This window comes from Gopherus evgoodei, chromosome 3 (assembly GCF_007399415.2).
Source record: "Gopherus evgoodei ecotype Sinaloan lineage chromosome 3, rGopEvg1_v1.p, whole genome shotgun sequence".
Lineage (NCBI taxonomy): Eukaryota > Metazoa > Chordata > Testudines > Testudinidae > Gopherus > Gopherus evgoodei.
The window spans coordinates 13,619,187-13,636,009 of NC_044324.1; the positions used below are offsets into that span (position 1 = coordinate 13,619,187).

The window sequence follows — 16,823 nt, forward strand, 5'->3', positions numbered from 1 at the left end:
AAAAGGTCTGTCTATAAGGTGCCACAGGACTCTTTGCTGCTTATCAGGATGGATGATGCTGATCACTTACCCACTCCTCCATGCCTTTACTCAGATTAGGATGGAGAAAAAGGTCCTTCCCCGCAGTAACGATCAAAGCTGGGACCAGGATCTGCAGGGGGATAAAGACAGGGGTAGGAAATGAGATGCCCCCAGATCAAATCCGCTCTGTAAACAGTCTCCTTCCCCGCGGGGTAGTGCTCACTAGCCGTTCCCATCGGTGCGGAGTGGAGCAGACTCGCGTAGAATCCATGGGAGTGCGGTGGATGTAGACACCCCCACCAGGTGATGATGCGCTGCCCAAAGGCCATGTACAACATTGCACATGACATCCTGCAGACGGGGAGCCCCGGGGCTTGTTGCAATTGCTCCTTGGCAGATAACCACACTTGAATTTCAACCTGTTTATCCAGTGTATGGAGAGTATGGGCGGTGCGTGAATCCCCCCTTCGGGGAGGCTACTCCCCCAGCCCCACCCCTTCTGCCTGAGGCCCCACCTCCCGCCTACCAAAGCCCCAGCTGCTCCCACCCTTGCCACACTGCCCTGGGGGCGAGAGAGAGTGACGGATGGTGGACTCTGGGTGACAGGGATTTCAGCCCTCCACAGCCCCATACTCCTGCCCTCCAGAAACGTTTCCTTTCTTGCATGGAAAGGAGGTCCTGAGGGAATAGGCACTATGTTACTAGAGGCTGAGAAGAAACCAGTTGCCAACTCACTCCATGGGATGTGCTGAGTGGGTATGTGTCAATCCCAACTGCAGGACAACCTACAGGGTCCCCAGGCCAGGCTCCCACACGGGGGTCCCACGAAGGGCACCCTGCCCTTTCCCAACCCTTTGCCTCTGGCAGAGAACACAGACATTCCAGATGCCGGATCACGACGCTCCCGCAAGCCTAGAGGAGGACAGACAGATGAGCCTAACGCCTGTTACCAAGCTACTGTTCGTTCTGCTCCAGGGAACGAAGGCACCGCGGGTTGCTCTTGGCACCTTTCCTCATCTGCGCGTAGCCCAGGGCTCGGGCTGGAGAATGCTAACCTAGCTCCTGCCCCTGCTCTGAGATCCAAGCCCAGAGACAGCAGTCGAGTGACAGCTGCGCTAGGATCCGCTCTCACCTTCCTGTCTTTCGCAGAGAGGCTCCACTGCCAGTTGGCTCGCATGTTCCGGTACCAGTTCAATGGTCTCCTAAGGGCGAGAGAGAGAGAGAAAGGGGGGAGAGGTGTAAATCCTTAGTGGGATCCCCGAGAAGTTCTCGGGCACTGCGTTCCATGGGGAGGCACAGCTGAACCAGGGGCCAAGATTTTGGCTGAGTTGGTATTTCCTTGCGATCCCAGGGCAGACCCCTCAGCCCTCTTAGCTTGGCCTTCTGCAGTGGCTCATCTTAGGCTCCCCATGGGCACCAGCACCGCACGCCTGCCTCCAAGCAGTGGGGAGATTCTCCAGAGCCCCATGCAGGGGAGGGAGTGGTTGGTTTGCAAATGACCCAGCCGAAGGCCTTGTAACAACGTCTCTGGGAATATCCCTGGCAGAGCCGACGTTACCTCCCTCTCGCCAGCCCCAGACTCCTGCTTCGTTCTTTAGCTAAGCTTTTACCTGAAGCCAGACTTTTTAAACTGCTGGATGAAGTACTGGAGATCCGCTCCCGCTAGGATCTGGCTTGGAGGTGGGTCTTCCGGCATGCCAGCCAGAAGCCCTCCTGCCGAGAGAGAGAGAGGGGAGAACATCTGCTAGGCAGGATCAGCTGCAAATGACCCCAAGTCCGTGGCCCCAACAAAGGACCAAGGGCTTGCAAATGGCCTCTGCAGACTCCCTGCACCCCTCTCTCAGTGCTCAGTTTTAAAGCCGGGTGCTGGTCTGTTTTAGGCTGAGATGGGGAGCCCTGTGGTGACGGGTGGATGGCGTGTGAGTTTCATGCTGGCCCAGGAGTTCAGGCTCCTCATTTAAGCGGCTATAGGAGCAGCCGCCTCTCCAGAGGCGCTTGGCAGCTGCAGCTCCCACTGAGGGGCTCAGTGCCCGTGACGGCAACACCCGTTATTTAGGCACTTCAATGTGGATTTAGGGGCGTCGACTTTATGCACCAGAGCTTGTGATGTTTGGCCCAACGGCTGCAGGGGCAGTGGGACAGAGGCCCAGTGGTGCCGGCTGGCAAAGGGTTCCCTGGTCTGTAACAGCAGCGCCCAACAGGCCTGACAAACTCACTACACCCCCACCCGGCTTTCACAGAATGTATCCGTACCAGGGGTCACAGGCAGCCCGGGCGTGGCTAGAGGAGAACACGGCACTGGCAGAACTCAGTGTGACGTTAAACCAATATGGTGAAACTGGTCCAAAAGGCTGGCCCCATACGCCTCGTGCGCTGCGAGTCTCGTTTCTTTCGGTGGGAGACGCCTTTATTTCAGTTTTGCTTGAGTGACTCGAGAACAGGTTTCAGCTAAACCCAGGGAAGCTGAACTCCACACTGAGGCTGGTTTTCAAGCCAACTTCAAGTCCTACCAGGGCATCTTTCTCCTTTAGACCGGCCCTCCGTGCCCAGAGTAGAACCCTGCAGCCCTGGGCATAGGCCACCCCTCCAGCTCTCCTGTGGGTTTCTGCAGGGTACGTGCCTCCAGCTGGAGCTGCGCAATGAATGCTTATCGCTGCTTCTATTTATAGCGCCTTTCTGCAGCGTGCGTCGGTGGGTGATTTGATTAGAATGTGCTGCGTAAGTGGATTTGCAAGAAAGGGAAGAAACCCAAGGAGGGAGAGAGGAGTTTCAAAGCGAGGCCTTCAGGGGCTCTGGTTAACATTCAGCTGCTCCAGGCCATCCCACTGGCCCAGGCGTCCCTCCTGCTGCCCAGCTTTTAATTAAAGGGACAGCATCAAGGGTGTTTCTCAGAATGACTCATATTTCACTACATCCACCCTCGCCCAGTGCATGATCTACCCAGAGCAGCTTGCAAAGAAAAGCGATTTCTTTCTTAATACCAGCCTCTCTCCTCCCTGCAAGCACACAGGCCAGTTTGTTATTGCAGGGTCTCTCCCAAGCCTTGGGCTGCACGCGCTGGGGTGTTATTGTAGAGTTGCACTGTTATGGGACAATTCAACACTTCTTTTTATCCACCCCTCCGTACACCCTTTCTCTCTCCTCCATCCCCTTGTGTCATGGCCCTGGACTTCCTTGCGTCTAATGAACAACCCTACAACAACATACCTGCGTGTGCAGCCCAACCCTCGCGAGCAACCCAATCCTTTGTTATTGTAGGGTTACTTGTGAAGTCGGGTCTGTTCACGTTTGGAGTGGAGGGGAGGGAGCCAGGGAGTAGCTCGGCAGTACCCCCTCCCCCAAGTATTGAAACGTCATTGATGAGAGAGATCTGCCTGCACCACTAACAACAAGGCTGGGAGATAACTGGGGAACAGGGTGACAAATCCCTTCCCACCTGGGCCATTTCGTACCCTTACCTCGCTCCCGGACGTTGGCGATGTTGAGTGGAACAGGCAGCTCGTCCTGCGAGGGAAAGAGCTCTAATTAACGGGATGTGATTAACTCCCAGGGCTGCCGGCCAGAGGGGAACTCAGAGAAAAGCCATGGGAGCAATCACACGGCACTGGGGATTGACATAGGGGGTTGGATTAACAAAGCAACGTGCATCTAACTTGGCTGAGCAGTAATCAAGGTGCGCAGGGTGGGGGGGGGGGCATGAGAACAGGACCATAAATAGTTGAAGTGACCCAAGAGGCTACAGAGCAATGGGGTGAAATCCACAAAAGTCGGGAAAAGCTCCGGGGACAGCGAGACAGATCTGCTTGGGGAACAGACTTTCTGGGGCGGGGTGGATGTCCCTGCACTGGTAGGTTTCCACACTGGCCCTAGGGAATGTGGTTTAGGAACAATCCTCCCTCAGGACTCTGACCCCACGTCTCTGGCTCCTACAGTTCTACGGGCCGGACTGTGACTCGGAGGTGAGCACGGGAGGCATGCTGAGAGTGGGCAGGGCCACAGGGAGGACGCAGGACTGCTCCGCCCCCTGGCAGGCTGACATTAAAGATAGGGCCCTGTCCAGCTTGCTTTGACTTTACTAGGGCAGAAAAATCCCAACCGCTCTTTTTCCAGCTCTTTTCCTCAGCGATTCCATGACACATTCACGCAGAGGCCAGGTTATGCAGCCTTGCTCCTCGTTAAAGCCGTTGGCTCCTCTCCTCCCAGGGCCCCTGGACAGGAAGATAACGAGCCTGGAAACGTACTGTTATTGGTTAACTGCCCAGCTGTTCGGGAAAGGGCTCTGGGCCGACACGACGTTGCGGGGCGGCTGCAGGAAGGGGCAGGCCAGGCTGTGGAATGGTTCCCCAAAGCTCCATATGCAGGCGCTTTTGTGGTCCTCAGCAGCACCAGGCCTCCTCTGTGCTCTGCTACCGAGCGCAGCCCCCGGGGAAGGGGCTTGTTGGGGCCTTCCAAAGCCAGGAGCCGACAGACCAAAGCAGCGCAGGATTTGCACCAAGCACACGGGGGCTGGTGCAATATGTAATGAGGCTGCTTGGATTGTAGGACTTGGCCCAGTCCTATGCAGACCATGCCCAGTGCTGCCCCGGGCTTCGCTCGCCCGGCTGGCTCAGAGCAGACACTGCCGAGAGCTCTAACCCAGACAGCCCCAAGTGGCACCAGACGCTGTGTCTGGGGCGAAGGAGGATCCTAGGCACTCGCAAGGGGGCCCAAGCGCCCCACGCTGCTGCTGGAGCACTCGCTCTCCGCGGGGACAGCAACACACACGTTACTCAACGCCTGAACCCCGATGCCCCAGGGGCATGCAAGAGAGTTGGTTCAATTCCCAGGCTGATCTCACTCCCTGGACTCGGTTGGGACGGGATTGTTACTCTATTGGCTCTGCAAAGGCCTGGAAGCCAAGCCAAAGAACTGCAGCGACGGGCCAGACGTCCCCGCTTTGAGCATGTGGCTCCCCCTTCGGCCCCCCTGGATCGACACTGTAGATTAGGTAAATATCATTATCCCTGCGTTAATGATGGCAAAGGGCAAACTGCAGACAGGTAACTCACCCCAGGCTACACAGTGAGTTAGCGGCTGGACAGAGATTTTAAAAAAGCCTTAACTATGAATCTTCTGCCTTCCAGACTTTGAGTTTGCTTAAATTATAAAGCTCTCAAGAGTTTTTGCCCTGAAGCTGCTGATAAATAGTTACTGCCTCCGTTTTAGGTTAATGACGCTATTTGTACTGTGCTCCAAGAAGGAGATTAAGTGACTCGATGAAAGCCCTGGAGAGTGTTCAGGTTGTGCCGTATGCTCAAGGCCCTGCACCCTCTACCGACTCCACCCCAGCCACAACAACATAGGGCCGAATTGGAGTGAGTTTCCTTAAAGGACATCCCAAGCCCTTACTAGCGAGAACACAGTTTTCCGAACACGAAATGGATGTAAGGCAGACAGCAGTGCCCTGGCTGAGTCTGCAAACAGCCAAAATTATTGTTGCCAAGAAAGGCGTGAACTAACACCCCATTCGTCTCAACAGAGCACGTTAACTCTGAAACCTACCGATGATCTAAATACCAACATTCTTCTCCAAACATCCAGCGGGCCCATCACCGTTGGGTGGAGTGGCAGATATCGGGGTCAGCAACAATTGGCAAAACTTCCAGCTGAATCTTGATGCCAAACCCCTCCCCCCCGGGAATTTCTGGTCAGGCCTCCCCAGGTGAGAGAGATGGGAACAGAACGTTAACCCAGGCTGGGGCTGGATCATCAGCCTCTGCTTCTCCTCCTTCAGACCCCAGCTATGGGATAAAGATCACACAAAGCCCCGTCCTACCCAGTCGCATGCCCCGCCCCTACCTCCTTCCTCATGGATCGGATCATGATCCTAAACGTTCTGCTCAGGTCCTTCTCCAGCTCGAGCTCAGCAACACCCTGAAAGAGAAACAGCAGCAGCCACTTTCAATAGCTCTCTCCAAAGAGGACCCAGAGCCCTGGCGGGTGGCTTGGCGGGAAGCGGCCTGTGGAGTAACATGGCATCGGTTTTCCAGGAATGCGGCGTTTCATTCATTATCAGCACAGCTAAGACAGTGACATTTCAAAAGACAACAAAACGCTCTGTTAGGAGAACCTGGATCTCCCATGTCAGGGGGCCAGAGAGCTCAGGGGCTATGGACCCTTTAATCTCTAGTCCCCCAGATGGAACCCAGCCCATGCAGCTGTTCAGTGACCTATGTGAAATGGGTACATGGCACAGAGCAGCACAACAGTCCACAGTGTCGCTGGTCCAGGGACCTCAACCGCTCCCTACAAACAGTCTCACCCTCCCAGCAAAATAGGTGACACACTCACTTCACAGGGACTTCTACTGAGAACGAATGGGGAGAGGAGTTAAGTTCTGCGGCAAGCCAGAGGTCGAGTAGGGAACAGCACCCAGGAGTCCTGGCTCTGAGTCCTCTGCTTGGCCCACTGGAGGAGATCAGCGAGGATGCCAGCGACGGTGCCAAACATACACACCCAGCCGCTGGGGACTAGACTGAGACACTCCCCCTCCACCAACTCATTTAACGTAGGGGCTACCGAGCAGACGTCAGATGTGAAAACTTCTGGTGACTATGCAGGTGAGCTGCAACCCAGCTGGTGACCTAAAGAATGACTCCAACACCACATTAGCAATTCCCTTACTGCCACCAACACAGGTGGGATGTGAACTGGCACCCTAGAGGTATGAGGCTCTTTGACATTTAACGACAGTTTATCCTAAGACCATGCAGAAGCCAGTCAATAGTCCTGGTCACTGGCTTTCTGGGCTGGTTATTTGCTGACGAGTCCGAGCTGTCGGCCAGAACTAACTGAATGGCCCTGTTTACATTTCAGTTCTGCTTTCACTCACTCAAGCTGTCAGTTAAAATGAAGCACCTATTAAAAGAAGAATTCATTTGGGGAAAAGCCAAATGCTCTTAGAAGAAGAGAGAAGGGGAAAGATCAATCAGCTTTGGGGCAGGATGATTTTTTTCGCAGACTCCTACAGCTCCACCAGGGCTGATAATGCATCAGGCTGGCAGGCATGTCTTGTCTACCAAGCCCAGTCTGGAGATTCACACGTGCAGTGGCTTCACATGTACTGAGTACAATGGAAGAGGGGGTTAAACGCACTGAGAGGGTCTGTCCTGCCCTGCAGGGACAATCTGTGATGGGGGAGGAGGAGACGGCAGTTGTGAGCAACTCCCAGGAAAAGACTAGACTAGAATGCTGCTTTTCATACCAAACACCCACCTAATTTTAAAGCCTCACAGAGAGGGAAAATGAGAGAAAGCTGCATGTGCAGGCCACACAGCAGGTTTCTCACCATATTTTGCAGACCTGAGAGGCAGTGCTGCCAGAACAGGGGGGCCAAGGGACCACGGCCCTCCCACTTTTGAAAGTGTATAGGTGTGGCCCGTCCACTTTTCACTATGGACCCGGCCCTCTGCCCCTCCTCTTTCCCCTGAGGCCCTGCCCCTTGACCAGGCAGGAAGCTGGAGCCTAGCCCAGGTAATAGCAGCCCGGGGAGCCCGAGCAGCTGTGGGGAGACCCAGGGGTTGGGGGCTGCTCTTGGGTACCCCCACCCTGGGCAGATGGAGGGGCCCGGCTCCAGTCTGGCCAAGGGGCAGGACCTCAGGGAGGGGAAGAGGCGGGGCCAGCGCCTCATACCCCCCCCATACACTTTTAGGAAGAATCCGTCGCCCCTCGCCCCAGCTATGCCCATTAAAACACACTGCAGTATTTAGCCTGACTGAATGCAGTGCCAGGCTCAGGACTGGAATGGAGATGGGGGGTGGGAAACAGGACTGGGGTGCACTAACCGAGCTGTGTAAAAGGTTGTGCTACACCTGAGTCTGGTCAGCATCAGCAATCTTGTCTTTTTCCATGAACACTAATAAAACACATTCACTCCCAATCATCTCAAAGGGAAAGTGCTGGTTCACCAGCCTCCTTGCATCGCTATTAATTCCAGTCACTGTCTGGCAGGAACAGACTTCAAAGTAGGTTCTCTGCCCATCGAGATTGGAAACTGCCTTCAGAAGAAATTGATGCTCTGATCCACCCACCCAGAAACCATATGCAGAGACTGAAGTGTAAATGCAATTCTCATTAGCTGGTGATCGTCAACTCACTCCCAGGACATACCCTTCATGGTGTCCCTGCTCACCACCTCCTAGGGTGACCAGATCCGAACAGTAAAATATAAGAGAAAGAGAGAGAGAGAGAGAATGTGTGTGTGTGGTGATATATCGTATCATACATAAACAACACCGCTGATATTAATAGCAATGGTATATAGAATCAGAACTGGAAGGGACCTTGAGAGGTCATCTAGTCCAGTTGCCTGCACTCAAGGCAGGACTAAATATTATCTAGACCATCCCTGACAGGTGTTTGCCAAACCTGCTCTTAAAAAATTATGGGTGGAGATTCCATAACCTGCCTAAGCAATGTATTCCAGAGCTTAACCACCCTGACAGGAAGTTTTTCCTGATGGCCAACCTAAACCTCCCTTGCTGCAATTTAAGCCCATTGCTTCTTGTCTGATCCTCAGGGGCTAAGGAGAACAAGTTTTCTCCCTCCTCCTTGTAACAGCCTTTTATGTACTTGAAAACTATTATGTCCCCTTTCAGTCTTCTCTTCTCCAGACTAAACAAACCTATTTTTTTCAATCTTCCCTCATGGGTCATGTTTTCTAGACTTTTAATCATTTTTTGTCGCTCTTCTCTGGATTCTCTTCAATTTCTCCACATCCTTCCTGAAATGTGGCACCCAGAACTGGACACAAGGTGAGGAGCTAATTCGCAGGTGCCCAGCTAACCACTGCCACTTCTAACCATGGGCCTGGCGGGCACAGCTGGGCGAACTGTAGGTGCTAGTACTTGCACCTGCAATCACCAGCTCTTACCTCTCATCATTCTTGTGAAAGCTGCACAAGCCACTCCGAGCTGAAGCCAGCGCCAGCAGGGATGGCATCCCTGGTGTTTGAGGCTTTGGAAGCAGCTTGCATGGTCCCATCAGACCCAAGGAGGATGCCTGTCTCATGCGCTCTCAGCACAGAACCCAGGGGTTCTGGCTGGGTTTTCATTCATGTTCCCTGCATAACCCAGGCATGAGGCCCTGGGTGCCTCAAAAGCAAAAGACTCTTTGGCCTGACACCTTAGGAAGTGGAACCAGCACGTGTCCCAGCTTCCCACGCATTTCATGACCTGCGACATAGGACACTGTAGCGATACAAGTCTGCTTCTTACTGCAGCGCCTAAACAGATCTCAGTGCCAGTCTCATGATCCTGCCACCCCTGCCTGCTGCTTCTCCCAACCCTGCCCTGCTTCTGCTGGCCCTCACCTCCCTCCACCCACTGACCTCTTGCACACTGGGGTGGAAAAAGTAGAGTCCTCCCCTCAGTCCTCAGCCAAGGGAAAGCCTGAAGCCCTAGAAGGCTCTCACATCCCTCATCTCCTCCATACAGTAAGTCACAGCTTCAGACCTGCAGCCAGGCTGGGATTTTCAAAGGAGTTACGCACCTTTACCCCACTGGGCTCTTTTAAAAATTCCAGTCTTAACTCAGACAGTCCCTTCTGAGACATCAGTAATTCTCCAGATTTCCCGACTCCCAGGCCTGTGCTCATTCCCATAGGTCACACTGCACCCAGGGGCACTGGTAGGCTTCGGGGAGTGGGGAGACGAGGGGCAGGGCTGGCCTAGCAGGGGGGAGTCCTGGGGCATGATCAGGGGGCCTGAGCAGAGCCAGATGCAGGGAACCCTGGTCTCGAATACCAGGAGCACCGCAGGACAAGAGTGAGGTGCATCAGCAAACAACGGTGTGGGGGAGCCCAGGCTCATACGGGGTGCAGGACTGAGCTGTGTTGGCAGAGCTGTGAGGAGTGCAGGGGCGTGGTTCTGCCATCACTGCAAGGACAGGGGGTGCTGCAGGCCGGAACTGAGGTGCCTCAGCAGAACTGTATCCTCTGAAGCTTATACAACACCCACCCTCGTTAAGCCAAAGTATTCGTCCATCGCTCTGCTAAGCAGACAACAGTCCAGGTTTCATATCCAACCACTGCAGCTCTGCACTGCAGGATGCTGAGCAGATGCCGCCCCCCCCGCCCCGCCATTTAAAAAAGCAGACGACAGAAATACTGCTGTGTCTGGATCCGCTGCACCCTGTCCAATTGGGCGTCACGCACGTGAAAGGGCGGAGAAAGGAGCCAAAAACATAAATGGGTTCCAGCTGGATATGGAGACTTAACTTCCAGATGAAGACAGCGTGTTGATGGAGTTTAATAAACTGGCGGTTAAGGCAAAGCTGTGATTTCTGCTCAACCTGGGATTTGTCAGGCTAGAACAGCACACGCTTGCAAACCCTTCATGTTGAGAAAGATTCCAACATGCTAGCTGGCTCTGGGGACTGTTCCCTGCCAGAGGGGTGAGCTTTAAAGATGAAGGTTCATCTTGAACTATAAAGCAAGAGGATGCCTGTTGAGGCTCCTAGAGCCAGGTACAGAAGTTTGTTTGGTTGTGTGGTTAAAGGCTGTTTAATTACGCCCAGGGGCGGCTCTAGGGATTTTGCCACCCCAAGCACAGCAGGCAGGCTGCCTCCAGTGGCTTGCATGCGGAGGGTCCACTGGTCCCGTGGCTTCCCCCGCAGGTGTGCCTGCGGGAGGTCCTCCGAAGCCACAGGACCAGCGGACTCTCCGCAGGCAAGCCGCCGGAGGCAGCCTGTCTGCCGCCCTTGCAGAGCCAGCAGTGCGCCCCCCGCAGCTTGCCACCCCAAGCATGTGCTTGGCGTGCTGGGGCCTGGAGTCGCCCCTAATTATGCCTCACGGCTGTCCTGGGGTATTTACGACCATACTGTTCACTGCTGTTCCAAACTCCTGCCTGGGGAAAGCCTTCTATTTGTATGATCCAAAAAGTGCACCTGTGTCCGTGTACGGGGTCAGGCCAGGTGCAAATACGCATTCAGGTGCTTAGTTACCCCTCTGCCTGTGCAGTTGTCCCTTTTATTCGTGCAGAGGCAGCCGGGATGCAGCTTCCGCACTCCGCTTGCAAATGTGGTCTCGGCCATTTGGGCAAAGTGAAGAGAAGCTCATGGGCTCACCCGGAAGGAAACATCCACCATGTATCGCACACGGCTTCATTTGCCTAGCTCAGAAAGAAGACAACCCCGCAGAGTTTAATAGGATTCCAGAGAGTTGGGGGGTTCAAACTGGGGGGCTACGCAGCCTGGCTACTGCTCTGTGTAAATCTCACACTAGAAAGACCCAGTTAAAAACCCCTGGTCAGCAAAGCAGCTCCAAACTAATGGCAGGTCAGTCACATACCCGGACGGGAACTTCCAGGCCCAATCATCACTCTCCTTCGGATTCAGAGCCTCCCCTTCTTCCCCCAAAGTTTTCCAATAGCTCCTCTCTCCTCCAGGAAAATAAGGTTGGACTATAATCTCCCCACACAGCCACCGCGCTCTGCTGTGAGAATCAATGCTATGCCTGCGCCTAGCCCCTCTTAAAATCCCATCCCTTCAATTCCTCATTCTCATCCTCAAGGCCCTACGCAGCAGAGCTCAGAATATCTCCTTTCATTCCCTCTGCCAAGGCCTCTTTGCTCACAGGGCAGGAGCATCTGTCTATCTTGAAAGCACCAGAAAGTCCCTCTGTTATTTCTTTATCTCCTCACCTGCCTGCCAAGCATGACAAACCAAGCCCAGCTCTGCTTCTTGGCTGAAAACACATCGAGTCGCCATCTGCCTAATTATCATTTAAAAGACAAAGTGTGAAGGGAATATGCGAGGCCCGGGCGGAATTCACGCTGGAAAACTTGCCATGCACCACCAGTACGAGTCAGCTAATCGGATTTCTAACATGCTCTAAGTGACACTGGCTCGGCCCTCTGCCTCGGACAGGCGGAAATACATTTCCCATCTCAGTGCAGCTCAGAGGCCCAGCCCCCAGCTCCAAGATGAGCCTGCTAATGGTTTGTTAGCCACCTGCCCTCTGTGCAGAGAGGCTGCCGTCTCCATTTAATTTTGCACAGAGAACAGGGACTGAGCAGGTGGAGTTCCCACCCTGCTCCAGACAGAGGGCAGGTCTACACGACCGCGTAAGTCGATCTAACTTACGTCGCTCAGGGGTGGGGAAAAAGTGACCCAAGTTAGAGACTAAAGTGCTCTCCACGCTGGCGCTCTGTCAGCGGGGGACACTCTCCCCTTGGCATACGGCGTCTCTGCCAGTCGCACTGCATCGGTGCAGCTGCGCCAATGTAGCGCTTCTAGTGTAGACATGCCCGGAATAAAACCAAACTGCTTGTACTTTGCCCTTTTCCCCTCCCCGGGGCTTGGAGCTCAATCTGAGTTCTCCCCCAAACGTACCTGCTCCTTCACTGTCCTTGCAGGACCTCTTCTGCCCTCAGCCCTTCATTCCCACAGCCCCCAAGAGACACACCAATCTCTCTTGTACCCGGGGCTAGCTAACGAGAGCCACCTGCCAGCACCAGTCGGCTGCAATCACTCCACACCCGCAGGTAATTACTCCACATGCCTGGCTTTAACGCCAGAGACTTTCCCAGCAGGCTCTAGCACCCGACACGTATTAGGGCTCCTCTTCATCTCGATCCGCTCTAGCCCTCTCTGGGAAGAGCCCATTTGGAAGGGGTTTCAGTCCAGGCAGACATCTGCCAGCTGTGACGGGTTCAGCAGCCACGTGGCTGTGGGCGTGTCTCTCAGAGGGATTCCCGGCTGCCCTGGTACTAACCCATTGCCCTGGAGGGCACCGCACAAGAAACGTGAGCTTGACTCTCCCCTCTTGAGCCATGAGCCATTGGGTCACAGAGCCACACGGAAGCAGGATGTTCTGCCCCAGTGGGGAGAGAACGCAACATCCCTCGCCAGGAATGGGCCCCGGTCCTGTCCGTTCTTCTCCTCAACAAGGGTGCTGGGGACTGTGGAAAAACTGGGGGGATCTTTTCAGGACACAAGGGGCACCCAGGGGACATAAGGAAGCAGACAGGTTCCACAGTTGCTGCCAAGCCAGGGGCTCTGATGTGGCCTCAGCAGTCTCCCTGTGAGTCACTGAGGTGCAGACCTGTCACCTCAGCACAAGAGCTCAGGGAGGAACGATCCTGCTGCCCCAGTCTGGCTCAGCAGCTGCTGACAGCATGTTGACCCAGCAGCCGTCCTAGCAGGGGGTACACAGCAAGGGAGAGTTCGGTTACATCTGATTCAATGATGAGCCCCACTCACCCAGCCAGCCGGGCAGCGAAGACACCGGGACACCCCCCGCTGCTGCAGAAGTCCAGGTAGGTACGTGCTGGGATGCAATTCCCAGCAGGGACTCAATGCGTGTGCGCTGGTTGTGACGCAGAATTCAAGCCGCAGGGTGCAGCTATCGGCCAGAACAGCCAGGCGTCGCGGTGTGCGTGTACGGGAAGCAGAGCTGTTTTGAGGAGGCCTACTGCACACTGCTGCTACAGGAGACTTGGGGTCACCTGTGCTAGCAGGGGACTGGACTCAGTGTCCCCTAGGACTTAACAGCTGGTCATGGCTGGAGAGTGTCAAGGTAGCTGTAGGTGGCAAGTGGCCAGATGAAGGCAATCCTGCCACACCCTCTGCTGACCCATCGGCTTGGGGCAGCTTGTGAAGTTTTCCATGCTTTGGCCATGGTTGGAAAGGCCAATGGGAGCCCTGCCTAGTCCCAGCCAATGGCCTTTGCTCGTGAGCAGTGCACACGCCCATTAGCGTGGCATGCGTCTTCTGTCTTTAACCTGGCACTGCCCATGCCCAGCGCCTGTTAACGCTTGGATTACAAAGCCTCTAAGGCACCGGAGGCAAGACCAGGAATTTGTTGCGCAGGGTTATTTAAAAAGCCAGGCGGGGAACTCATGCATCTTGCAGATCCTTGCGCAAACCCTGCAGCGGCTTCCTCGATTCCATGACCCTTTCTAGACACTTGGACATTGGAACTGGTTTCCACTGAGATTGAGATCTCCAAGGGTGGTAAGATGGGGGGGAGCAGTGCCCAGGAGTCTGCGACTGTCCCTTAACTCTTTTGGAATTGTGGTCGGGGATCTTTAACCCCCTGCCTGGGCAAATACCAAATACAGGCAGAATCAGTCTCAGTTTAACATCTCATCTGATGGACAGAGCACACCCACTGGTACACGCTGCATCAGCAGTGGGACATATGACCAAGGGCGGAGACAGAGCATTACCAACGGAACCATCTCTGTCAGGAAACTTTCTCCGCTCCAGGTGTGTTATTACCTTACGAGCTCTCCCCTTCCGCTCAACTCCATTTATGGCTCTATGGGGCTAGATCTTCGACTGGTGGAAACCATCAGAGCTAGACTGAAGTCAATCCAGTTATATGGATTTACAGCAGCTCCGAATCTGACCCTCTAGCTAGAGCCATCTTTTATATTTCCTCAGGTGAAGTTCTCTGTTTATGCTTACATCACGGGACTGGCAGGCAGGAGAACAGGACCCATGGAGCACATGTACCCAGCGCACTGGGAATAGAACGTCTTTGGCTCGTACTCACCGGCTCCTGGAAATAAAGCTGATGGTCAAGCACAGGATGGGCTTTGATTATCTCCATGACATCCACATTGGGGTTCGCAGGTCTGTAGGGCACGTTCAGTCCAGCCACTGCCCTAAGACACCAGCAGCAGGAATCGGAGAGGGAGAAACCAAAAGACCCAGTTTACAACCAAGAGTGATACACTCTGATTTAAACAGCAGATTTCGAATTCACACACTGGCATTGGGCTGTGTGCGCACACAGGGGCATTTACATGGGACAGGAATTCACCCACGAGCAGGCTCCAGAGAGGTGAGATATGGACGTTTTCAGGTGCTCCTTCTGAGCTTCGAGCACATGGAGCGCCTTAACTAGAACTCCCCCGTGAAGGAGTCTGGGGGAAGCAGAGCCATTGTTTCTGTGATAAGAGGGTGGTGAGAGCAGTAAATGGTGAACTGGGGCAGGGGAGACAGATAGCATAGACAGTCACTCCTATTGCACCCCAGGCCCCGGGAGTAACAGCATGTTAAAGACCAGGTCCGCAGCAGGCATAATTCACCAAAATCATATTGGCCTAAACAGATCATTAGTTTACACCATCTAAGAATCTAGCCCTGAGTGCCCAGAGCCTCCTCCCGTGGTGAAGCATCACTTGTCAGTGGGGAAGGGCCCAACAAAAGAGGTCACCGAATCCCAGATCCACTCAGTCCATATACTCAGGCTCTAGCCACCGTCACCCCAGTTCTGCAGGCTGGTCCCAGATCCAACTTCATGACCTGGCTGAGTAATTCACCGGGAAGTAGCTCAGGCTCCAGGACTCTTACTGTGGCAACATGTGTTATGGCCACATTGAGAGATCAGAATCTAAGACTAGAGAGGTTGGGGTGGCCTGGCAGGATGATTGTCATAAACAGATAGTTAAGGGTTAATGTCTCTTTTACCTGTAAAGGCTTAACAAACAGGGAACCAAACACCTGACCAGGGGACCAATCAGGAAACAAGATACTTTCAAATCTCGGTGGAGGGAAGCCTTTGTTTGTGTTTTTGGGTTTGGCTTTGTTCTCTCTGGGATCTGAGAGGGACCAGACATACTACAGGCTCTAATTTTCTATTCAAGTAGTAAGTGCAAGTAGAAAGGCAGTTTAGTCTTTTTAATTGGTTTTCTTCATTTGCAAATGTGTATCTGGCTGGTAGAGTTCTAATGTGTATTTGGCTGAAAGTATTTTAAATTGTATTTCTGTTGGAGGAGGCTTTTTCTCCAGTTTCTATAAGCTGACAGACCCTGTAACTTTTACCATCTAAAGTACAGAGACACCTTTTACTTTCTTCTTTTTATTAAAAGTTTTGCTTTTAAGACCTGTCTGATTTTTTCCCCTTGTTGAGGCTCAAGGGAATTGAGTCTGTACTTAACAGGGAAGGAGAAGGGAGCAGAAGGGTGGAATCCCTTTGTTTTAGATTCACGGAGCGTGCATCTGTCTCTCTCTCCAGGAGACCTAATTTCTCTGTGTTGTGATTCAAGGAGTTTGAATCACAGTAATCTTCTAGGGTAACCCAGGGAGGGGAAGGCTGGGAAAGGCAACGGTGAGGAAAGGGGTTACTTTCCTTGTGTTAAGATCCAGGGGGTCTGGGTCTTGGGGGTCCCCAGGGAAGGTTTTGGGGGGACCAGAGTGTATCAGGCACTGGAATTCCTGATTGGTGGCAGCTTATCAGATCTAAGCTGGTAATTAAGCTTAGGGGAATTCATGCTGGTACCCCAACTTTTGGACTCTAAGGTTCAGATTGGGGAAAGATACTATGACAATGATGCACAGAGAAAACTTACTAGGCTGCTACTCAGGCTGCACTTGTTCAGTGTCTAAATAGAGAAACTGTCTCCCGGGCTGGTATCCTGGCAACTTTTCCCAGCACTAGCTGCACCTACTGAGGCTCTACTCTGAAAAGTGTCCCTACAAATGGTCTTGTGAGAGGTCACACTTGTTATGCCTCAGTGACTCCATCAAGCACGCTCAGTTTAAATATTGAGGTTTTCCTCCACTAGCCAACACTGGGAACTCAGGCTGGGCTCAGAGTCATGCTGGGATCTTTCCTTCTCTCAGGGGACCACCAGTTCTAACGGTCGTGTAGGGAAAATTAGGTGCTTGGTAACACCTGTGCAGCCCCTGTGCTTTCAGGTTATGACTTCAGTAACACCGGAGCAATGCCACGGGATTGCACAGGTGTAACGGACCGGAACCATGTTAATGGTGCAATTGCTGATGCCCCCAGAGAAATAAAATCCAGCTCGCTTG

General features: G+C 53.6%; 1 protein-coding gene across 1 annotated transcript in view; it reads right to left on the reverse strand.

Annotated features, from left to right (window-relative positions):
• Positions 1–16,823, reverse strand: part of LOC115648034 (bifunctional epoxide hydrolase 2-like) — an 88,326-nt gene that overhangs the window by 13,424 nt on the left and 58,079 nt on the right. The window contains exons 12-17 of the mRNA XM_030555112.1: positions 14,557–14,668; positions 5,860–5,934; positions 3,480–3,525; positions 1,632–1,734; positions 1,154–1,223; positions 71–151 (exon numbers count right to left, since the gene is read on the reverse strand). Of these exons, the coding sequence (XP_030410972.1) occupies positions 71–151; positions 1,154–1,223; positions 1,632–1,734; positions 3,480–3,525; positions 5,860–5,934; positions 14,557–14,668 (487 nt within the window). The remainder of the gene's footprint in view (positions 1–70; positions 152–1,153; positions 1,224–1,631; positions 1,735–3,479; positions 3,526–5,859; positions 5,935–14,556; positions 14,669–16,823) is intronic.